The sequence below is a fragment of the Pelodiscus sinensis genome, chromosome 4, assembly GCF_052426305.1.
Source record: "Pelodiscus sinensis isolate ZL-2025 chromosome 4, ASM5242630v1, whole genome shotgun sequence".
Taxonomy (NCBI): domain Eukaryota; kingdom Metazoa; phylum Chordata; order Testudines; family Trionychidae; genus Pelodiscus; species Pelodiscus sinensis.
Window position 1 is genome coordinate 103489615 of NC_143055.1, and position 25953 is coordinate 103515567.

General features: G+C 40.4%; 1 protein-coding gene across 3 annotated transcripts in view; it reads left to right on the forward strand.

Annotated features, from left to right (window-relative positions):
- LOC102456831 (N-heparan sulfate sulfotransferase 4) overlaps window positions 1–25953 on the forward strand; it is a 259856-nt gene that overhangs the window by 198494 nt on the left and 35409 nt on the right. For 2 of the 3 annotated variants that reach the window (XM_075929806.2, XM_006112754.5), the window contains exon 8: window positions 22691–22873. The exons of the other annotated variant lie outside the window; for it this stretch is intronic. In XM_075929806.2, coding sequence (XP_075785921.2) covers window positions 22691–22873 — 183 coding nt within the window. The remainder of the gene's footprint in view (window positions 1–22690; window positions 22874–25953) is intronic. 3 annotated transcript variants of the gene reach the window in all.

Genomic DNA, 25953 nt, shown 5'->3' on the forward strand with positions numbered 1-25953 from the left:
CAGCAACATTCCACCCCAGAAGACCTACTGCAGAGTGTGGGTGAGGCTATGCCTGGCAGTTTGGGAAGGTAGAGCCTTCCTCTGCCTTACATACTGGACACCCATGAATAAATACCATCTCCTTACTCTATCCCCTCACCCTTTACACATTTCTTTTCCAAACTGAAAAGTCACAGTCTTGTTAATCTCTCCTCATATGGAAGCTGTTCCTTACAGCCTCCTAATTTCTATTGCCCTTTCTGTACCTTTTCCAAATACAATATATCCTTTTGTAGATGGGTTGACCAGATCTGTATTCAAGATATGAACATACAATGACTTTATGTAGAAGCAATATGGTATTTTGTCTTATTATCTACTCCTTTCCTAACGATTCCCAGTAGTCTGTTAGCTTTTTAGTTTTTAGACTGCTACTACACATTGAACAGATGTTTTCAGGGAATTATCCACAATGATTCCAAGATCTCTTTCGTCAGTGGTACCAGCTATTTTGTATCTATAGTTAGGATTATATTTTTCCATGTGCATTACTTAGCACTTATCAACACTGAATTCCATCTGCCTTTGTGTTGCCCAATTGCCCAATTTTGTTAAAATCCCTTTGTAGCTCTTTGCATTCAGCTTTGTATTAGTCTCTGTTCGCCCCTTTTTAAAGAACATTGGTAAATTAAACACAGTAATCCAAATGACGATCCCTGCAGCACAACACTCATTTCTACTCTTTTTTTTTCACCCTCTCTTTTAAGTGGAGTACCCAGTAATGTTTTCATGATGATCTAACCATCCCTCAATTAGTAGAATCCCAGCCTTTTGTTATTCTTAATCACCCTGCTTCCCTCTTTTTATAACAAACTCCCTGCCCCAAAGGTAGAGCTGCAAGCAGTTCCAACTCTGGAGTCAGGGCACGCAGCTTTAAGCAGACCTGAAGTATGAAATCCAGGGGGTTCAAACTTGGGAAGGGGCTACTGTCCTCCCTACCCTCCATAAATGGCACTCTTGTGCCAGCTGACTCCAGTTCATGGGCTAAGAGGCTGTTTAATTGCAGTCAGGCCTGCTGACCAGGATGGGGGCAAAAGTAATTGCATTTCTAAGGTGCCTCAGGCTCCCAGCATCTGCCACTGTTACTGCACAGCAGTGGCACCTGGAGCTCTGGACTCTTTAAATAGCTGCCAGAGCACCTTTCTGCATGCTATGTGTGGCTCTGACATCTGGATGGGGCCCAGCACTATGGTCTGGATGGTGCTGAGAGCTGGCAGCTCCTGACCCCACCCCTTCTGCCTGAGGCTATACCCCATCTCTAGCCCCGGCTATCAGATCTCCTGATGGCAGAATAGTATTGGGAATGGGGTTAGAGCAAGATAAAAAGGTCCCAAACTTTTGCACATCAATTAAGCAGCCCCTTAGCCTGAGTCCCACAAGTCTGAAGCAGACACTTGTGGATGGCAGGAGTCTGCTAACTGTAGTGCAGACATACCCATTCATTTCAGTATTTGATTTAATACTTTGTATAGATACTGTCTTGGCTAACAAGTGACATCAAATTTAATGGTCACTGAGGGTCACTGAAGATGCTGTCTGGGGCAAGGAAAACTCAGATGTAAGATATCTTCTTTTACTTTATTAGGTGATCTGCTGCATGCACATAGAAAAATTACAGTGTCAGATTCATAAATTGCTGTGTATAGACCATGTCAGATTCATAAATCGCTGTGTATAGACCACTCTGATCAAATTAAATGTTTCTGACTATTTACAACTGCTGTTTTTAGTATCTGCTGCTGAAATCCACAGCTAAATTTCAGCCATCTAGTTGTTTACATAAAGTCTTGACTGACACATTTTAAACAAAAATCATAACCAGGGAGGAATTACAGGGATTAATCAAATATACATTTAGTTATACAACTCCATATCCTTTGGGGTTACACCACCTTGAGGTTTAATATTGCTTGACACGTCGGCATCCTGTTTGGATTTCTCCAAAGGAGTGTAATAGCAATTTGTTTCCTCCAACATAAAAGTCAAACTGGATGAAATAGCTCAGTGACTATAAAAGGAGGGGATGGGACCCATTCAATAGTTGCCTTAAAAGGTTTTGGAAATTCTAGAAAACTAATTACTTTTGCTGCAGAGATATTTAATCTACGGTTAAATGCTGATGTCTGTTGGATGATCTTAAATAATTTTATTGACTAAGCTGCCTCATTATTAATTATGTGTCAGGATTGTACAAATGAGCATATACAAGTTGAGGCTGAGATTTACCCTTCCTTGAAAAGAAAAAGCTTGAATAATTTAGTTTATAGGCTACTAAATGGGGCAGGATGGTGCAATCACATGAACCCCAGCATGCAGACTGGTGACAGGTCTGCATAGAAACCTTTTGCCAGCCATTGTTCTAGTCTGCTGACTGAAATAGTATCCACTATCTACCCATAGCCCAATAGTCACATAAATGTGGACTTCCTGGATAGTTTCACACCCACTCCAACACTACATATTTATGACTCTGTTCAGAGCCAGTGCAAAGCCCCCTCTCTGGTACATAGGCGTGATGGTCCCCTACGCAACCACTGCACACTCTACTGTGGAGCTTAACTGGGGCATGTGGTTTTGCAAGGTCCCTCTGCATCTGGGTGAACATCACTCACAGGAAGCAGGAGCTCAAAGGACTGTGGAGACAATATAAAGGAAGAAGCTGTTTAACTTTCATTACCTAGGGCATTTTAAATTTCTCACTGTAACTCTTTTCCTTGGTCCACAATGTTAAAGAGAATTGTGACTACTCAGTTATTTAAGTGAATAAATGGCTACTGCTCGTTACTTAATTATTCAACAAAGCTTGAGATTGTAATTGAAGACCAAAAATGACAGGGGGGGGAGGAAAATTAATTTGGAGATCTGTGAGAATCTGTTTCAATGTACACTCTGACTTTTAGTGATTTTAGTTGATTTATAAACTGTTTTGAGATTCTCATGTGACTAAAATAAACCATTTTCACCTAAGTCCACATAACAGAGTGACTCACCTATTAAAAGCAGGAGGGCCTAAAAGAGGCACACCTGAGTTGCATCAGGTGAGTCTCTTACAAAGGACAGCAGGGTGAGGCAGACAGAGAAGAAATTTAAGGAAATTGCAGAGCAAGGGAAGGGTTTCTTCAGGGAAGATCTTGATAATGGGAATTTAGTACTGTAATCAGAGCCACAAGGCTAAGCTCTAGTTTGGTGGGGCTGGTGTAAGGACTGTGTGTGAGGCTAGAAGGCGAGATATACCATTGACTTTTCCTTGTGAAGGACTTTGCTGCTAGCCTGAGCAGACCTGGTGAAGGATTAGGGAAAAGAGCAGCCCCTGTCCAAGAAGGAAGGCTGTGAAGTTACCTTGGTTAAGAGAAAGGGGTTAAGTTAAAAGCTCTGTCCAAGACTAAATAAATGAGATTCCCACTAAGAAGGGTTAATTTTGTCTGAAATATTATGGACTTTATAGTTCGGATGGGTAAGAAATATTGGTATCTCATCCAATAAGGAAAGAGATTTAGAAGTGTTACTTTGAAGGAAAAATGGACAACCATCTGCTCAAATTCTCTTTTAACTTAGTCCTCTTTCCATTATGAAAACTCAAATTTTGGAAAGTCTTCTGTTTGGTATAAGTATACTATTTCTCTAGTAACTCTCAGTGCTATCAACAGATCATTTGATTAATATTAATAGAAATGTCATCCATTGTGTAGTGATAAAGGGGGCATTTAGTTTGCATTTTTACATAAACCCCAAATTTGTAATGTTTGTATCCTAATGCCTGATTTTTCTGTAGTTCTTTCATGGTGATTGTTTTGAATAGACAAACATACTCTAAAGTGGAAAAGGCAGCTACAGTGTTATTAGATGAGCCTATGCTTATCACAAGTAGAAATTTTAGTAGTATAGCTATGTTCTTCAGGATGACATGAAGCAATATGTCTTAATTAAGCTTCAGTACAAGATCAAATATTTTGGGAGAGGGCTTGGGGGGAATTACTGAAACATTCATCTTAAGAAACTGGGACTTTAGGTTAGAGAGGAAACAGAGAAAAAGGAATGTCCTGATTGTATATAATGAAGTAGTAAGGAAAGCCTATTGGATAGGGCTCTCATATAGGACTCAGTAGATTTCTGAACTCCAGTGACTTCCTATATAAACTTTGGCAGATCTGTTAAATGATCCCGTGGCTCTGTAGAATGGAGGTAATATGTCTGCATTTTACAGGAATATTGTGAGGATAAAATTCACTCTTGGCCATGAGATGCTCAGATATCACATTGCTGCAGGCCATATAATTAGAAAATAATGACTAATATAATCTCAAATTTAGCATGAAGCATAATGCGTTGTTGTTGTTTTTCCCATGATACTTTGTAGGTGTTAAAGATTTCAGAGTGTGTGGAACAAATTAGTAGTTTAACATAGTTGTTCAACTGCTAATATTTATTACCAATTTAGATGGGATAGTTGAGTAGTTCAGCTCTTTGTAGTGTATCCACCAAGGAAATCTGTGTTTTGTGTGTGTGTGTGTGTGTGGGAGGTAGGAGAAAGCTAAAAATTTAAGTTATACACCTATTTTAACCCATCTAGCCTAAGCATGAACAGAAACTAGGTGTTCAGGGAAATAATTCAACATATGATGACTTGAAATAATGGGTAAATATGCCCATTTTACTAAAGTCAGCCAATTTGTCAGTTTCCAACCTGTTCAGAGGAGAATAATAGTATTAATGAAGTGCTAATTTAGTTCGGTTTGCTAACTAGGTTTGGTTTTCCCTTTGCCACCACTCTTTCACCTAGCTCTTCTTTTCTTGGCGTCAAATGTCACTAATATATTTATTAATCCAAATGAAATTAAGGGGCTGCAATCTTTTACAATAAGAGGGGAGAGCGCCCCAGCTGTTTTCCCTTTCCATTTTCAGCACTGGTCAGATACTTGATTTTTAATTGAGTACATTCTTGATCTGTCATTTTTTCAACAATGTTTACCTAGGGATTCATGGGCTCAAATATGAGAGAACTCAAATGTCTCAAATTTCCATCTATAGCCTGCATTAGGTAAGAGTCCACATAAGAAAACCATTATATATTTGCTATGATTGATAGTCTTTACTAAAGAAGGACTCTGGATAAGAACAATCAGACTTGAAAGTCAGGGATGTGGTGCATTAACAAAGCTATCCTGAGAAACTTAAATAGTACAGGTTGGACCAAATTATTCTATGGTCAGTGATGTCATTCTTTCACTTCAATGACAGCACCAAAACCCAAATATTACTCCACTAAAATAAACACAAATGTCTGTGCATTATAATAATTTAGAATTATGATCCATTGGATGGAACCGTGCTAAGTACATTCATGCAAATTTCACAGGAGAACATTACAAAGATACTTCTCTCACAAGAACAAGATCTGGGAAATATTCCTCAGAAAATTAAGAATAAATGAAGAATAAGGCTGCGTCTAGACTGGCAAGTCTTTCCGCAAAAGCGCATGCTTTTGTGGAAAAACTAGCCAGCTGTCCACACTGGCCGCTTGAATTTCTGCAAGAACATTGACGACCTCATGTAAGATTGTCAGTGTTCTTGCAGAAATGCTATGCTGCTCCCGTTTGGGCAGTGTAGACAACGTGGTATTGTTTTGCGCAAAAAAGCCCCGATCGCGAAAATGGCGATTGGAGCTTTCTTGCGCAAAACTGCTTCTAGATTGGCACGGCTGTTTTGCTGCAAAAAGTGCTTTTGTGGAAAAGCGTCCGTGCCAATCTAGACGCTCTTTTCCGCAAATGCTTTTAATGGAAAAACTTTTCAGTTAAAAGCATTTGTGGAAAATCATGCCAGTCTAGACATAGCCTAAATGTTTTATCCCACCTAACCACAACCACACTGAAGTCACAGACCTTACTTTAGAACTGATTGTTCTGGGATATAATCTGGTGCTAGAAGTTAACGCAACACAAAAGGGGGGCAGATCCTAAAGCTAGGCTGACACATACCAGCTGTGCATTTTGGCCCAGGAGGTTAGCAATCCAGTGTAGTATATCATAGTTTTCCAGATGTTATCAGGGAGTGTGCAATGTAAAAATATACTCTACCTATGATGTGAATTACTGATTAATTAGGTATTCTTGTGTTGGAACTCCTTTGGTAATCTTTGAAACCACAAAGTCTAGATAGGTCTGAGGTCTGAAGTTCTCACCATGCAGCTCAATCGGCACACAGCTGCAGCCCATATGACATCTGCAAGGTGGTAACTAAAGGGTAAGGGAGCTCAGAGCCATCAGGGGAGTGCAAAACTGTGGTTGATGCAAAATCAGGCTCCATGGCATCAACCACTTCTCCTCAAGCAGATCATGGGCAGCTGGATGCATGGGGCAATGAAAGGCACTGTATTGATTTGAATCACATTTCTGTCATATAATAAATACTAAACTGCTTTTGTAGATGTACAGGTTATATATAATATATTGTATGGATGAGGCCCACATGCCTAACATAGAGAGCTGCATATGAGTCTTACAATTAAATAGGTTGAGAACCATTGTTCCACAGACACATCAAGGATGTTTGTTTGTTTGTCTGTATATATTGCCTGAAATGGGTAGGCACAAAACTGACACAAGAAAATAGCCCCCAAAACTCTGTTTCTTTTGGTGCAATTTGCATAATTTTAAACTATTGATAAAAGCATCATGAGACATGTACATCATGGTAAGCCACACTTCAACTTTGCAAAAAGACTGAAGTATGTGGGGAATTCTTTTTATTTTAGTGTTTTCTTTCGTTCTTGGAATACTCGTACGTCATATATGTTTAATAACAGAAATTTCCTTTCACAATAATTTTATGAAACTCCAGTAGGAAGAAAACCAGGAAGTACAAGAGTTCACGAGTGACAAAATTCTTATCCAATGCCAACCAGAGTACAGTACTAAAATCAGTGGTCAGACTTTTCAAAAGGAACAGATTTAAAGATTCCTTGAAGCATATTTCCTAATAATATCATGGGGAAATACAATATTACATGCTCTATTGCACTTACAATATCTTTCACAGTTTGAACTCCAAAGCCGATATACACAAAATGTAAGCCATGCCTTTCTCATGCATCTGGTGCTACCACCCATAATAGGATGCTTCCCATCAGTAAGCTCCTGGGAAAGGTTTTCAAGCCCTGAAGGACTAGATGCAATTTAAGATTTAGTATGATTTAAATGATTGTCACCAAAATATTAAATATCTTCAACAATCTCTCTGGGAGAGAAGCACTGTGCAGAAGTTTATAAGAATAATTCATTTAATCACATCAGCCAAATAGAGACAAAGGTGAACTTAAGGCCAAATATTACTTTTGATTCAAGTACATAGCTTCCAGTGATAACAATGGGAACACTGCAGGTGTAACCTTGCCACGATAATAAACATGGCCATGGGAAATACATTATGAATCAGCCTCATTTTTGCTGCTTTAGTCAAGGGACAAGAATGGTTCCTTCTAAATATTGCCTTTGTAACTCTTTCTTCAGAGAAAAGTTGTTTAGAAAATATTGGATGATGGAGTCAGGTTTGATTAAAAAAAGAGTTCAGAAGGGGAATAGAAGTAAAGGTACAATTTTCAGCCACAAATTTCTTTGCTTCAGTAGCTGAAGGGTCATACATATGGATAGTGCTGAATTCTGGAGAAACAATTTGTTATTAAAATTAGTGCTCTGTCAACACAAAATATCAGGTTCAGCTTCCTTTTTGTGTTTGTGAAATTGTTTGTTGAATTAAGGAGTCTAAATGCTTTGGGGATTCAGCACCAGTGACTGGAATTAGGGCTGAAACAATAGGAGTATGTAATCTTGAATAGACTGTCAGGTTTCAGAACACATTAAACACTTGAAACTGAAAGAGGGATTTTTATGGCCAACCTATTAGGGCTATTGGTAAATAGACACCTGACAATATATTGCATTTCTTAATGATGCTACTCTACTTACACACACTCGCACACAAGCATGTTACATCCAGGTATGACAGGTTGTAGCTGACAAGTATAAAACACTTTCCTTGCACAATGAAAAATCACAATTAGCAAAGCTCATTTTCTGGGGACATTTCTGTGGGAGGGAGAATAGAGGGTGGCCACAATACACTATCACATATCATGTGTAAAGGATTTTATTGCAACTACATGATATGAATACTCTTATTAGACATTTTTTACAATATTTTATTTTGTATCACATCATCTATGCAAAATATATACTGAAATCCCTTACTTGCAACACAAATTTTGGAAATGTCTACACTGCAACACTGTTTCGAAATAACTAGCTCTATTCCAAAATAACTTAGTCCACATGTACACAGCGGGCAGTTATTTCTAAATAGTGTCACAATACTGTCAAGCTGGAGAACTTCTTACTCGACCCCTGTAACCCTTATTTTATGAGGAATAAGGAAAGTTGGAGGAAGAGTGTTCTATTTCGAAATAAGTGCTGGGTAGATGCTCCCTATTTCAAAATAAGTACGCAATTGACATAGCTCAATTTGTGTAGCGTATTTCGAGTTAATCCCTGCAGTGTAAATGCACCCAAAAAAGGAAATTGTTATATTGTATTTGTGATGCAGAGGGAAAAAAGAATGTCTCAATTTCTCTGACAGCAATAATGTTCCCCCTTTAGAGCATGCGGCAAGACCTACCTTTTGACTCTTGGGGTTTTTCAGAAGGGGATGGGTTGAGACCTAGGTCAGGACATACAAATTTCTCAAAATAGTTCCTAGCACATACCTTTCAGAATAACATCCAGGCTTTAAAGCTTGTCATTGATGGAGAACCCTTCAGAAACTGTTCCAAATAGTTGATTCAGGAGAAACTCTTGAGATAAATGCTTTGAAGTGAGAAATAAAATATTCCTGGGAGTTAATCAGCTAGTTGGCATTTCAAAGGTTGCCACGCAGGTAAGGTGCTTATGTGCATCTTTAGCTACCAAAGTTTAGGCTCTTAAAGAGTTTAAGCTCCTAAGTACTTTCATGGATCCCATTCTTTGCCTTAGTTCCCTGATTGTAAAATGGAAGAATAATATTTCCCTACCTCACAGAGATGCTGTAAGGAGAAATATGTTAAAGATTGTGGAGCACTCTGAAACATGCTGATGAAAAGTTCTACATAAGAAACAATTTTAAATAAAACCATTGAGTACAGGAATATCTATGTCTATAATTGAGATTATCACTTCTAGTAAAACACTGTAAAATACTTATTTTATATTTTAATATATTTTAAACTACTTGAAAGTTAGAGAAAGTGCATTATTACAGCAGAATAAACACAGTCAAACTTCCTTGTACACTCATCGTTACACACTACACTTAATCAGCACTAAAAATTGACAGCCTCTTTCCAGCACTTACAGGCTGTGTCTACATTGGCACTCTTTTCCGGAAAAGGGATGCTAATGAGACCAGTCGGAATTGTAAATGCCGTGGGAAATTTAAATATCCCCCGCGGTATTTGCATGAACATGGCTGCCGCTTTTTTCTGGCTCCGGGCTTTGCCGGAGAAAAGCGCCAGTCTAGATGGGATCTTTCAGAAAATAAAGCCTTTTCTGAAAGATCCCTTATTCCTGAATTTAAGAGGAATAAGGGATCTTCCAGAAAAGGCTTTATTTTCCAAAAGATCCCGTCTAGACTGGCACTTTTCTCCGGCAAAGCCCCGAGCCGGAAAAAGCGGCAGGCATGTTTATGCAAATACCGCAGGGGATATTTAAATCCCCCACGGCATTTGCAATTCCGACTGGTCTCATTAGCATCCCTTTTCCGGAAAAGGGTGCCAATGTAGACACAGCCACAGTGTTAGTGCATTGCTCTATTACTAAAACTTAATTGTTTTTTACAAAATACACCATTGTGCACTTACTGGTCTGTGTTACATTGCTTTAACTTATTTTCATATTCAAACTACACAACTGAGAAAATAAATGAATGGACTATAAATCTATAGACTCTAATTATCAAAAATTATAGTCATAGCTACAGAGTTAAGACTGCACTGACATTTGCATTTAAAGCAGGGATTTAACCCCTTTGTTAGTCATGAGAATACATGGTCTGTTTCACAATGGACAGAGGCAAATAGCAGGGTCCCCCAAGAAATTCTACCGGGTCCTGTGCTATTCATCATAGTCATAAATGATCGAGTAAAGAGGATAAATATAAATGTGGCAAAGTTTGTAGATGATACAAAATAATTCAAGATAAATCCAAAGCTGACTTCAAGGAGTTACCTCACTAACCTGTATCGCTGGGCAACAAAGTGGCAGATGAAAAACAACTCATATTGGAAATTATAATCCCAACTAGACATACAAAATATGTTAATTAGGGGTTGCCACTCAGGAAAGAGATCTTGGGGTCATTGTGGATAGTTCTCTGAAAACATCTACTCAACATGCAGCAGCAATCAAAGCTATCAGAACCATAAGGGCAGGCACGGATAAGACCGAATATATTAGAATGTCACTATATAAAAACATACGATGACCACATTTTGAATACTGCATGCAGTTCCAGTTACCCAAGCTTAAAAAAGATATATTAGAATTTGAAAAGGTACAAAGAAGGGTAACAAAATGATTAAAAGTATAGAACAGTTTCCATACAAGGCAACATTCAAAAAATTGGGACTCTTCATCTTAGAGAAGAGACAACCAAGGAGTGCTATAAATAAAGGGCTGTAAAATCACAAATGGTATGGAGCAAGTGAATAAGCATGTGGTATTTAGCCCTTCACATAACACCACAAATAGGGGTCATCCAATGAAATTAATAGGCAGCAAGTTGGAAACAAACAAAAGGAAGTATGTATGAGTGCCGTAGGTTGACAATGTATGGTCAATTTATAGAACTCATTGTTAGAGGCTGGGAAGGCCAAAAGTATAACTGGGTTCAGAAAAATACTTAGATGACCATGGAGTATCAGTCATCAATGACTACTGCCAAGATGCCCAGAGACACAACCCTATGCCATGGGCATCTCTAAACTTCAGACTGCCAGAAGCTGGGACTGGATCACTCAAGAATCGTCCTGATCTGTCCAGTCCCTTTGAAGCATCTGCCACTGGCTACTGTCAGAAGACATGATAAAGAGCTAGGAGAACTATTTGTTTTAAACATGATGGCCATTCTTATGTAAATTTGGAGACAACTATTCATACATACATAACTAATTCTGACTACAGAATACATTTAATGGGAGTCCATAAGTAGAACTGTTAATATAAATCTGAGTTAAAATGATCTCCTCAGAAGCCACAGGCAGAAGCTCTTTGTTCTGTACACAGAAATATTTGAATCTACTAGTAAATATTGGATTACGTTCATAGTTCATTCCTGCACTGTGAAATTTACTGTTAAAATAGTGCTGATTTTGATAGCTCTAAGCCACAGCCAAATTGCTGCCCACAAAAAGTTTGCAACAAAAATGTATTACTGTGTTTTAGCATCTTTGGCCATTTTAATAAAGTGAGTCCACAGTCAAAGGGAAGAAAAATGGGTTGTTAAGCAATAGTTCTTTGAAATACAGCAGGAGCTTTCCATTCTCTGTTAGAACAGCTGCCCTTTTGGTTCTGCCTTAAGTCACTGCCCAGTTTCTTTTTTCCAGAAGATCAATGTTTACATGTGCTGCTATCTTAAGTCAAAACAGTTTTAATTTGTTCATAAGTCACTAACCAAATATTATTACTGGAAATCTGGTACATAACCAGATGCGGGCTGTAACTTCTCTCGAGTCTTGTCCATTAGAGAAAACGTAAAACCACTACTATACAACCTCCTCCCTCTACCCAAATGGAAAATAATGTAATTTACAAACCCAAATGATTTATTAAATGCACAGGTGGCCTGAACTCTAAAAGGCATTCTCTTTCAGGATTTTTTGTTTTATACAAAAGAGGTGATAGTCAAATTGCTTCATTGTCCTGTACCTGTTCATAGTATCAACACGGAATATATGACATCAAGAAAGATAAGTAAACTAATTCCAGTAATAAGATCAGACCAGCCTGAGACCTTGAACTGACTCTTGGCATTTTTTTCTCCAGTTAAAATTTATTTTAAGCGATTCTGTGTTCATAAAAGTAGATAAATTGGCAATCTTGGGGACTGTTTATCATCACAAAAGTCAACAGCAGTGTAAGCTATCCAGCAGCAGCCTTTAAAAGTTCTTGAAGTATGAAATGGCCATGAAAGTTCTTATGTTCTAATGGAGTAGGAGAAGGAAAGATTTGGAAAGGGAAGAAAGTAAAAAGAGAATTCTTACAAGTATGTACACCCAGCATTTAATGATCTGCCCTACTCTTCTTACATAATTAACCTGAGCTGGTAGGCTGCTGAATAACAAGGTTAATAAGCTATCCCTCAGTATGAATGGACACTGCTCTTTTGCAAATCATATGTATTACAAGCATTACCATCACAGCAAATAGTGTTCAACATAAGCTTCATAATAAGCAAAAGCACAATTGTTTTTATTCAACATGTATCATTGGCAATGGATTTTATTTAGCAGATTTCTGTTTATGTACATGCATTTAGTACACATTGCTCACTGCAGTTTAATCTTGAAATTAATTCTATACTCAACCTGAACTTAAGAGAATGTGGAATGTCTTGTAATTATGGGGGAGGAATGGGAGTTCTGTTCGTACGTTGTCCTAGTTTATTATCCTTTATTTTGGAAAGAGGCAGTAACTAATGATTTTTCAAATATTCTTCTTCACTTTCAAAGAGGACAAGAAGAGAGGTGGTTGAATAGAAACATGGGCCTGAGCTGACATAGATTTGAACATTCCCAAGTTTCCAAAGTTTGGGGATATTCATATCTCAGGTTTTGATATGCGTATAACTCTAAGTAAATTTGTTAACATGCACGAAGCTTCAAGCAGGTCTCCTCAGCCTATATTTCCACAAGAATAATTTTCACTAGGCGGAGGGGAAAGGAAGAACATGTATTTTCTATGAAACTAGATTTACCTGGTTTTGTTCAGGTCCTTAACTCAAATAAACTTTGTTTTTCTTCATTTAAATCATTGTTCTGGGATGGGGATGAGAATGAGGGTTTCGACAACCCCAGCTCTCTCTCACTGCAGCAGCTTGGGGCAACATGAGAAGTACCTGTTCAAGGCTACTGCAGCTGCAAGGGGAGGGGAGGCATGTCCCTGGCTGGGAAACAGAAAGACAAACAGACACACAAATAGACAAACATTGAAATATACAAATAGAATAGTTGTACATTTCTTCATCCGTGCCCTCTGCTGGCCCAATGAACTTGTAGCTGTCCTGGTCCTCTAGCTGTACCCCTGTTGTCATTCTGTAGTATAACTGTCCCTCCTACCAGACCCCTTCTTTTCCATTTTATGAGAAACCAACAAATTCCAGGCACATTCAATTGTCCTGGCACAACTAAATCCTGTCCTTGCTTTAATAAGAGGAACTGCATGCCAAATTTGGTGGTCCTAGTTCCTACCATTAAGAGGAGTTCTTGAACAAATGAACTCACAGATGTATGGACAGACAGATGCACGTTCCTAAAATATATGGTAAGAAGATTAAATGTCAGACATTCTCCAGCACTCATCAGAAACAAGAGTGGTTTTACTTCATGGAGGAAATTATCTTCCCTACTATTAACTTTACATGTTTTCATTGTAACATGTTTAAATATTGCATCGGAAGCACGTGTCATATCTTTTATGGGACGAATTCAGCAAGAGTCTTTTCTTCTTTTTTTACAAAAAAAGGAAAGTGACTATACAAATAAACAAAGTGTAAAAACTACATAAATGGCCAAAAATATCAGAGCTGTTCCATGTGTGCAGTGTTGAACACAGGATATATTAACGCACACTTTAGATATGTTGAATGATGCTAAATTATAAGGTGCATAAACATTTAAAAGGGCAGTTTAAGCAAAGTTCAATTGATTTTAAAACTCTTGTACAGTTCCCAGTCTTTGCTCAGAGGAGGCTCAGAACAGAATAAAAATGAAGAATGGATGATCTTTTGCGGAATAAAGTGGGTACAGTGCAAATGTACTGGAGATAAGCCCTGAGAGACATTTTCTTAAATTCCATCCATCTTCACCTCCTAGAAGTACTCAAGCCTTATAAATAATTTAAAAAACCTAATGGATGTGGTTTTTAAACAATGTGGCCCCACTCTTAAAGAAGCAGGTCATGAGCAGGTCTGCAAGGGTGGAAATGGAAAATGCACGACTTGTAATCTGTGGTTACTGTGATGGGGAGAAAGGTATAGTGAAATGTGGTGAAGCCTCTCTCAGTACTTCTTTTATGGCTCAAGCCTGAGCACTTTGACCTTGCTGTAGCAATGCACTTTAAGCACGTGCTTAATTTGAAGCATGCAAATAATTCATCTCACTTTGTTTCTGGATTATAGGTTCTTGCAACTTGCAGGAATGAGCCTATATAGGTTAGTAGTAAAGACAGTGCTGAATGACATCAGAACAAATCTGTGGCCCTGATCTTATGTAATGAAAGAGTGTTTTGTTTCCGTATTTTTATATATATCCACTCACAATTAGGTGAACATTCTAGGGAATCTGATATTTAATGTGCTGAACCATCAGTTCATTATTCACCAATTCATCCTTTATGCGGGTTCTCACTTGGGGTATGTCTACACAACATAGAGTTGGGTTTTTTTGGAAAAATGGCCATTTTTCAGAAAAAAACTTCAATTATGTTCACACTATAATTGCGTTCTTCCGAAAGAAACTCAAAAGAACAGAGGGTTTTTTCCGACATTGATAATCCTCTTTCTACAAAGAAGAAGCCTTTTTCCGGAAGAGCTATTTTCGGGGAAGAGGGAGTTCTTTCGAAAGAAGAGGAAAGAGGAAAAAGCACAGATGCTCTGCTGGCCATCCATAGTAATCCCAGTTGAAATGTGAGAGAGCATCCATTCAGTGTGGATGCTATCTTTCGAAAAAGCAGATAGCTTTTTCGATGCACTTTTGCCGTGTGAATGCTCTCTTTCGGAAGAAGTTTTTCTGGAAGATCTCTTCCGGAAAAGCTTCTTCCGAAGGAAGCCTACAGTCTAGACATAGCCTCAGTCTTTGTTGTAATGCTATATTCCTCTTTAGCAGCATTTAGTTTATTGCAGTGTTTAACAAGCACTTCAGTGAAAGGCACATATGCCCCCAGAAACATCACTACTATTGTTTTGGGGCATCATATTACAATGCATACGTCTGGGGGGTGCTGAAGTCATTGTCTTTGAATAGATCTGTGAAGAGACACATTGTGATGATGAATTCATACCTGTTCTGATGCACAGGACTGTCTCACTGGCTAGGGTGGTCATAACCCTATCAGTAATGACCAGTAAATGAACACTGAGCACGTTCTTTATCTACCATCTCCATTCAGATATAACATTATGCCTACGTCTAGACTGGCATGATTTTCCGCAAATGCTTTTAACAGAAAAGTTTTAAGTTGCACAGATGGAAGGAGCATGTAGATCGGGGGGGCAAGATATGGCCTGAAGCTGGATTCGGCCTGCCAACCCATTTGATCCAGCCTGCAGTCCACCCTGTCACTTACCTACCCACAGGCTAATTGAGACCCAGGGGCAGGGCAATATGTAAAATTATTCACTGTTTAAAAGCAGCTGGCAGCTCTTTCCCCTTGCCAGAGGTGTGCAGTGCCTAGAGGGAACCATTAGCCATTTTGAACAGTGAATGACTTCGCACACTCCCCCGTCTCCAGGTCCCGATTAGCCTGGGGACAGTGGAGTGCGCAAAGTCTCCTCCAACCATGATGGGTGGGGGAGTGCACCTCCTCCAGATCCCAATTAGCCTGCGGGTGGGAAAGTACACAAAGTCTCCTCCATCTGCTAGATGAAACTGTTCTCTCTGTCTGAGGCCCCAATCTTTCCAGGATGGGGGCTGGAGCCAGCCCGCAACCACTACCAAAATTTGTGAAGCAGCCCCCCTGCAGTGTAGCTAGTGGGGAGCACCTTAGGCCTCATCATCAGAGGTTCACTGGACATTCTGCACTGTCCCTGTCCACAGAAGGTCACACAACTTTGCTTTCCCAGGTATCTATAAATGTCTCAGAGGTGGGGAAATAGCAACACATGGTTCAAAAGGCCAGAATGTAGTTACAAGGGGCCCCAGGGCCCTGGCACCCACAAAAGTTTAGGGAGCTTGTGTTTGTCTGTTTGGTTTGTTTGGTTGGTTGGTTGGTTGGTTGGTTGGTTTGTTTGTTTGTTTGAAGGAGCTTCTAAAAGGTTTGAAATCTAGAAGCCTCTGTTAATTGGCTGAGCCTCAGTCAGGGGGAGGGGCTACCAGAGCTATATAAGCCTGTGACTCAGCGACCAGGGAGAGCGCGACCAGGAACAGCTAACAGGAGAGTTTGGAGAGGGAGTTTAGAGGGCACTAGTGACTTCTGTCCTTCTTTAAAACCTAACTCTTAGAATAATCTATACTCCAGAAGTTTAAAAAGAATCCCAGTTTATACTTAAACTTATTCATTACAAACATGGAAACAGAAGCCCAGCAGCAGAGTGAGGGCTATCCTGTTTATTGCGTTGAGTGTAACATGTATGATTACCTGCCCTGTGGGCGGGTGGCATATGTGTGCACCCATTGCAAGGAGCTCCTGACCCTCAGAGACCGAGTTCGGGCTTTGGAGGACAGGGTGGCTGAACTGGAGGAGCTAAGGGAGGTAGAGAGCTATGTTGATGAGACTTTCCGAGACACTGTAGTACTGTCCCACCTCCAGTCTGAGAGCCCCAGTGTTCTTAAGGAGGATGAAAGTCTCAAGGGAACAGAGCATTTAATGGGAGCAGAGGGAAACCATCCCGTAGTTGGGACCCTCCTCCTAGAGGATGCTGCGGTATCCTCTCGCACTGAGGATACCTCTGATGGGGAGGGAATGCCAGTTAGGAAGAGGCAGGTGTTAGTAGTGGGTGATTCGATCGTTAGAAACATAGATAGTTGGGTTTGTGATGACCGGGAGAACCGTATGGTCACTTGCCTGCCTGGTGCGAAGGTTGTGGATCTCTCGAGGCATCTAGATAGACTTATGTGTAGTGCTGGGGAGGAGCCGGTGGTCGTGGTACATGTAGGTACCAATGACGTAGAGACCAAATTTAGGCTGCTAGGAAAGATACTGAAATCCAGGACCTCTATGGTGGCGTTCTCGGAAATGCTTCCAGTTCCACGCGCAGGGCCAGGTAGGCAGGCAGAGCTTCAGAGTCTCAATGCGTGGATGAAACGATGGTGTAAGGAAGAGGGGTTTAGATTTATTAGGAACTGGGGACACTTTTGGGAGAGGGGGAGCCTATACAGGAAGGATGGGCTCCACCTAAACCAGGTGGAACCAGACTGCTGGAACTAAACATTAATAAGGCCGTAGAGCAGTTTTTAAACTAAGAGATGGGGGAAAGCCGATTGCTGCGGAGATGCACATAAATCGGATAGAAACTTCTCTTGGAGGAGAATCCATTGATAGAGATTCTCTAAGCTGTAGTCGGAAAGAGAGGAGGGGAGAGGGCAAACCATGGGCCAGAGCTGACAAATAACCGCATACAAAGGAATCCAATGCATCAGGGAAGGGCAGACAAATAACCAGTGGCAAATTTTTAAAGTGCTTGTACACAAATGCTAGGAGTCTGACTAATAAGATGGGTGAACTAGAGTACCTCGTATTAAATGAGGAGATAGACATAATAGGCATCACTGAAACCTGGTGGAATGAGGAAAATCTGTGGGACACAATCATACCGGGATATAAAATATATAGAAAGGATAGAGCAGGCCGGGTGGGTGGCGGAGTGGCACTGTATGTGAAAGATAATGTAGAATCAAATGAAATAAAAATATTAAGTGAATCAACATGTTCCATAGAATCGCTATGGATAGAAATTCCATGCTCCAATAATAAGAAATTAGCAGTAGGGATATATTACCGACCACATGACCAGGACAGCGATACTGACATAGAAATGCTGAGGGAGATTAGAGAGGCTAGCAAAATAAAGACCTCTATAATAATGGGGGATTTTAATTACCCCATATTGACTGGATACATGTCACCTCAGGAAGAGAAGCGGAGATAAAATTTCTCAATGGCTTAAATGACTGCTTCTTGGAGCAGCTAGTGCAGGAACCCACAAGGGGAGAGGCAATTCTTGATTTAGTCCTGAGTGGAGTGCAGGATCAGGTTCAGGATATAACCGTTACAGGACTGCTTGGGAATAGTGAACATAATATAATAACATTCAACATTCCTGTGGTGGGAAGAACACCTCAGCAGTCCAGCACCCTGGCATTTAATTTCAAAAAGGGGAATTACTCAAAAATGAGGAGGTTAGTTAAACAGAAATTAAAAGGCACAGTGACTAGAGCCAAATCCCTGAAAGCTGCATGGAAACTTTTTAAAGACACCATAATAGAGGCCCAACTTAAATGTATACCCCAAATTAAAAAACATAGCAAGAGACCTAAAAAAGAGTCACCGTGCCTTAACTACCATGTAAAAGAAGCAGTGAGGGACAAAAAGGTATCTTTTAAGAAGTGGAAGTCCAATCCTAGTGAGATAAATAGAAAGGACATAAACACTGTCAAATCAAGTGTAAACATGTAATAAGAAAAGCAAAAAAAGATTTTGAGGAACAGCTAGACAAAAACTCAAAAAGAAATAACAAAATGATTTTTTAAGTATATTAGAAGCAGGAAGCCTGCTAAAAAACCTGTGGGTCCCCTAGATGATCGAGCTATAAAAGGAGCAATCAAGGACGATAAAGCCATTGCGGAGAAACTAAATGATTTCTTTGCTTCAGTCTTCACGGCTGAGGACGTAGGGGAGATTCCTGAATCTGCACCGTCCTTTGTGGGTGATGAATCTGAGGAACTGTCCCGGATTGAAGTGTCACTAGAGGAGGTTTTGGAATAAATAGAAAAACTTAATGTTAACAAATCTCCGGGACCGGATAGCATTCATCCAAGGGTTCTAAAATAACTTAAATGGGAAATTGCTGAGCTCTTATCTGTGGTTTGTAACCTATCCTTTAAATCAGCTTCCGTACCTAACGACTGGAAGGTAGCCAAAGTGACACCAATATTAAAAAAGGGCTCTAGAGGCGATCCTGGCAATTACAGACCGGTAAGTCTAACTTCAGTACCGGGCAAATTAGTCGAAACAATAGTAAAGAATAAAATTGTGAAGCATGTAGAAGAACATAATTTGTTGGACAAAAGTCAACATGGTTTCTGTAAAGGGAAATCCTGTCTTACTAATCTGTTAGAGTTCTTTGAAGGGGTTAACAAACATGCGGATAAGGGGGATCCAGTAGATATAGTATACTTGGATTTTCAGAAAGCCTTTGACAAGGTTCCTCAACAAAGGCTCTTGTGTAAATTACATGGCCATGGGATAAGAGGGAAGGTCCTTTCTTGGATTGAGAACTGGTTAAAAGGCAGGAAACAAAGGATAGGAATAAATGGTAAATTTTCAGATTGGAGAGGGGTAACTAGTGGTATCCCCCAAGGGTCAGTCCTGGGACCAATCCTTTTCAACTTATTCATAAATGATCTGGAGAAAGTGAGGTAAGCAGTGAGGTAGTAAAGTTTGCAGATGATACCAAACTGTTTAGAATAGTCAAGACAGAAGCAGACTGTGAGGGACTCCAAGAAGATCTCACCAAACTGAGTGATTGGGCAACAAAATGGCAAATGAAATTTAATGTGGATAAGTGTAAAGTAATGCACATTGGGAAAAATAACCCCAACTATACGTACAGTATGATGGGGGCTAATTTGGCTACGACTAATCAGGAAAGAGATCTTGGAGTTATCGTGGACAGTTCTCTGAAAACTTCCACACAGAGTGCAGCGGCGGTCAAAAAGGCAAATAGGATGCTAGGAATTATTAGGAAAGGGATAGAAAATAAGACCCAGAATATCTTACTGCCCCTGTATAAAACTATGGTACGCCCACATCTTGAATACTGTGTACAGATGTGGTCTCCTCACCTCAAAAAAGATATTTTGGCCTTGGAAAGGGTTCAGAAAAGGGCAACTAAAATGATTAGGGGTTTGGAACGGGTCCCATATGAGGAGAGGTTAAAGCGACTGGGACTTTTCAGTTTAGAAAAGAGGAGACTGAGGGGGGATATGATTGAGGTCTATCAAATCATGAGTGGTGTGGAGAGGGCTGATAAAGAAAAGTTATTTATTAGTTCCGATAATAGAAGAACTAGAGGACACCAAATGAAATTAATGGGTAGCAGGTTTAAAACGAATAAAAGAAAGTTCTTCTTCACACAGCGTGTAGTCAACCTGTGGAACTCCTTGCCAGAGGAGGCTGTGAAGGCTAGGACTATAATAGAGTTTAAAGAGAAGCTGGATAAATTCATGGATTTTAGGTCCATAAAAGGCTATTAGCCAGGGGATAAAATGGTGTCCTTGGCCTCTGTTTGTCAGAGACCGGAGAGGGATGGCAGGAGACAAATCGCTTGATCATTGTCTTCGGTCCACCCTCTCTGGGGCACCTGGTGCTGGCCACTGTCGGTAGACAGGATACTGGGCTAGATGGACCTTTGGTCTGACCCAGTACGGCCGTTCTTATGTTCTTATGAGCAGTAGGACAGGGTTTCAGACACCTACAACAGCTAATGGTGGGTGGCAGTGGGGTGTAGGCCCATCCAATTCCACCAGATGCCAGTCCAGGGCCTTATCAGTGGTAAAGACATCCCATGGCAACACACCAACCACAAATTGTGGAGACCCACAGCCAGGCCAGGGGGGGTTTACAATGAAACATTTACAATGAAACATGCCTTCCCCCCAAAAAAAACACAGGGTCCCCAAGGCCAGGCAATCCCTCCTCCCCTTGCAGGGGGAGGCCACTCTGTGTGAGGGGGCAAGCCCTCTGGAGAAAGGGCTGTGGGAGGAGCAAAAGATCAGGGAGGAACATTTGACTAGTTCAGCAATATTGACAACTGAAATTGTTTCTTTACCAAATATTACTTACGATGACTTGATTGATGATTTATAAAGAAAAAGAATTTATAAAGTGTAGAAAGAAAGCTGGCTGAATATTTTTTTTTCAGATTTAATACGTTTCTTCAGAGGGAGTTAACTTTTATTTTTCCATTCATGCATCATCTATACATTTTAGTTTTACACATTCTTCATGATGGCTTAATGCAAATACAAGCTTTCTTCTAGATCAGAAGTTCTCACACTGTGTTCTGAGAACTCCATTCAAGTGGACTGAGGAAAGATTATGGGCTTTTGTTTATAAAGTGCTTTTATCCAAAGCACTTTACAATAGTTAGCTAATGGTGCAAACAATCTTTGGAAAGATCATTAAGTGGTCCTCCGAGACCCTCAGCAATTTTCAATTGGTCTGTGAAAAAAAAGTTAGACTACAAAACAATCACTTTATTTTCATTTACTTCTTAATACTTATAATATAGGAGGAGGATGAAGAAAAATAATGAAAAGTAGAAGGGACATGAAGAATGAACTTTTTTTTCTTGGCTGGGTCGAAGAAATGAAGCTAAGCACAGGGCCTCACTAACAATAAATCTGCCACTGAGCCAGACAATAGTCGGATTCCCCTAAACTCCCCTTTGCTTACATCTGCACCCACTGGTCAACCTTGACCTCTTTGGAGTAGTCGGTGAGGTACAATCCTGGCAACTCCTCAGCTTGGGGAAGTCTAAGATTCCAAGTATCAGTCTCTGCATAGTCAAGGTGCCTCTGGTCAGTCTCCTGCCCAGAGCACAAATGGGAGATATCTGCTGCCTCCCATGTCTGAGCCTCTTATACTTCCTGTTCCTGTGGCTCCTCCCTTCCATGTCTAGCAGAGGATTTTCCAGTTCCTGCCAGCAGAGGCTTTCAGGCCCGTCCAGGATGTCCCTCTTCACAGAAGGTCACATCCCTTTGCTACAGGAAGTACTTGGTTACTCCTGTAGTCCACAGTGTAGCCACAGTCTCTGTGAGGTAAATCTTTCCTCCTTGCCTGAATATTGTGCTTGTGGAGAAGTTCCAGAAAAGTCTTAAAGAAAACTGGGATAATTTAAGTGTTATGTAAGAAAACCCACATTGTGTTTGAAAGTATCAGCTCTAGTTTAAGCTATAGGCACCTTCCTGAGGGGTAAATGCACTTCACCGTTTCTTAGGATGAAAAATAGAAGTGCAATGAATTGTGGAAGTACTAGAAACCTATGAATATTATAGCAAGCAAGACTATTTAGGAAAATCGGAAAAAATCAAACTTCAAGGCATGCTGTTTAAGAGAGGTCAAGGATTAAAACCAACAAAGAAAATGGGGCGGAAAACTGTTTTGCAAGAGAAGGAAGAAGAGTCTGAATGTAACATTTTAATGTCAGTTGAAATTGATGAGGGAACAAATCCTCGAGTGAGACAGGGAAACTGGAAAGGGATACTGCAAAGGCAGACAAAATTAGGGCTGTAAAACTTGCAAACAGGCATGACTCCCAGTTAGAATGTGAATGTGCAAAAGTAGAGGCAGAGCTAGTTCAAATTTTTTTAATAACAGAAAAATGCAAGACTCAATCTTCCAAAAGCAACTACTGCCATCTATTGATGTCCTGCTGTTGCAAAGTTTATTAAACACTTTTGTTTACCTTTCAGATCAGCATCTTCATGACCCATTTGTCCAACTACGGGAATGACCGTCTGGGGTTGTACACCTTTTTGAATCTGGCCAACTTTGTTAAGAGCTGGACTAACCTAAAACTACAGACCCTGCCTCCAGTTCAGCTTGCTCACAAGTACTTTGAACTCTTCCCTGAGCAAAAGGACCCTCTTTGGCAGGTAATGTAACATGCCTGTCAATAGTCCCATTTATAATGCTTCAGTTACAGTGCACTTCTAAAATCTTTTGCAAAAAGACACATTAAAATGAAAATAGGTTGGTTTGTTTAAAAAGCCTTTTTTATTCACTTTATTTTCTTTTAAGACAACAGCTTTGAATAAAATATATATTTGCATATTTGTTAGCTGCCATTATAGATACATGAATAAAGTAATGTATTTGGTTACACTCGATCAAATACCAGCCTCTTTAAGAGCAGCTGATTGCAATTTATCTGAGCATTTCTTCTCTCTTGTTTTCTTGATGCATCACATTGTAGTAACTTATCTTGATGCATAATCATTAGAATGAAAACAGATGAATGGGATCTACCTCAATGTTGATTCCCTGTGCCTATTAATGGGAAATCACTAGCATTAAGTCAATGCAGCTGTAGTAAGGCTTCTTAGAATATGATGCCCTTTAAAGTCCCCTTCTTTAAAACTACTAGGAAAAATTCATACATGGGAGAGAGCCATTTGCATAAACAGTTACCTTGAAAGTAAAGGAGACTCTCACCCCAACTCAATAATAACTAGTCCCCACCAACATTTGAAATGAACATCAATGCTGCCCCTAGTGCCAGGATAGCAATTATCAAATAATTACCATTCTTGGCTCCCCTTTGATTCAACACATCATACACTGAAGCATACTTTCTGTCTACATCTACACTGTAAAGGTTTGGCAAATTAAAGTGCTTTTGATATGCAAAAGTCACCAAAACTGAAAACTCACCAAACTTGTTTTTCTGCCACCCATTGTCAACATACCATGGCCACATTGTTTATTTCCTCTGTTGGCAGAAAGAGCAAAGCAATTTGGGTAAGCATCCCACAGTGCTTGGTATCATCTTCAGTCGTTAAGTACAGTGGTAATGCACAACGTACTGCTAGATATTTTGGGAATGTGAAAAAACATCCTGCCAGCCACCTCTTTGCCTCTCAGCCTTACCAGGGCTTCCAGATTAATTTCAGCCCACTTGAATGACAGTCCATCTGTTGTGAAAAATCATGAATCCCAGACTTTGCTCCCATGTTATGTTCAATGTACTTAGGATATCACGCATTGCAGCAGAGCTACATATGCAATTAATAGGAGAGATCGAAGACCCTGATGCAGACAACAATGTGAGTGACAGGGACAGCAGTGAAGTGGCATTGCATTGGGCTGTCACAGAGGGGGGACATGATAGCGGTTTTCAAATATCTAAAAGGGTGTCACAAGGAGGAAGGAGAAAATTTGTTCCTCTTGGTTTCTGAGGACAGGACAAGGAGTAATGGGCTTAAAGTGCAGCAGGGGAGGTTTAGATTGGACATTAGGAAAAAATTCCTAACTGTCAGGGTGGTCAAATATTGGAATAAATTGCCAAGGGAGGTGGTGGAATCTCCCTCTCTGGAGATATTTAAGAACAGGTTAGATAGACATCTGTCAGGGATGGTGTAGACGGAGCTTGATCCTGCCTTGAGGGCGGGGGGCTGGACTCGATGACCTCTCGAGGTCCCTTCCAGTCCTATTATTCTATGATTCTATGATTCTATCACTTCTGGGTTAGAGAAACCAGCACTGAGTGGTGGGATCACATTTTTGTTCAGGTGAAGACCAGTGGCGAAAGAACTTTGGGAGGCATAAAGCAACCTTCCTGGAGCTGTGTGGTGAGCTGGTCCCTGAACTGTGGCCAAGGACTCCCAAATGAAGGTGCTCTCCTGGTAGTGAAGTATGTGGCCATTGCTTTCTGGAAGCTGTTGACTCCTGGTTGCGACCACTCAGTCGCAAATCACTTTGGAGTAGAGAAGTCTGCCAGTGGGCAGCGCTTATGCAAGTGTGCAGGGCATTTTGCTGCATAAGACTGTAACTGAGAAATGTGGGTGACACAGTGGCTGGCTCCGCTTAAAAGGACTTTCCAAACTGTTGGGACAATCAATAGCACACGTATTCCCATATGGTGCCACCCCTTCTTGCCTCAGAGTAAGGGATACTTCTCCATGGTGCTTCAAGCACTTGTGGATCGCCAAGGGTGTTTCACAGACATAAATGCAGGGTGGTCTGGAAAGGATTATGATGCACACATCTAGAGTAACAGTGGTTTGTTCAGAAAGCTGCAGGCTGGGACTTTCTTTCCAGACCAGAAAATTACAGTGGGAGATGTGGAAATTCCTATAGTGGTCCTAGGTGATGCAGCTTACCCCTTACAGACTTGGCTTATGAAGCCTTGGATGTGGGCAGAGGGTCCCCACTCAGGATTGCATCCAATTCTTTATAAAAACAGCATGTTTTGGGTGCTGCACCAGACTAGCTGTTTGCCTCCTTCAGATTCTGGTATGCCTCTTGAGTTCCTTTACCTTGGCTTTGCATTGTAGCGTGTCTCACCCATGCCCCTTCTCACACAGGGCTCAAGAAACATGACCGCACATGTCCCAGTTCCTCCAGGTCACTCACACCTGTAATTGCACCAATTCTGCATCCCAGACATTGATAGGGTACAAAAGCTATGGGATGCTCCAAGAAGAGCATCTTTAGTGACAACCACCCCTTTTGATGCTATGAAGACTACTACACAATGAACCAGACCCCAAGAAATGGATTTTAAAGTTCCTGGCATTTGCAGGTGGGAGAGGCACATCTGTGTACTTGTTTATGTGGATGCAGAGCAGTGAAGTTAAAAGCGCTGGCCAGAGTGGCTAATCAAGCATTGTGGGAAACATGCTGGTCTTCAATAAACTCCACAAAAAAACCTACCATATTACATGCTGCCTGGTTGTCGACAGTAAAGAGAAAGGGGGAGAGACAAGTCCCACGTGAGGCTGGCCTTTTTTTGTTGCCAAAACTGGGTGTTTGTTACAACTCTTGTCATGGTGCAATGTGGATGCTCCCTGGGTTTGTTGACAAAAAGGGGTTTTGGCAACAAAACTTGCCAGTGTAGATAAGGCCTCCGTTACATAACTGTAAATCCAGAGTAAGCCAAAGGAAATCCATGGTGATAAGAGAGCAGAATTTGTTTTTAACTAGTTTTGACAATATCTGCAGCTAATATATATAT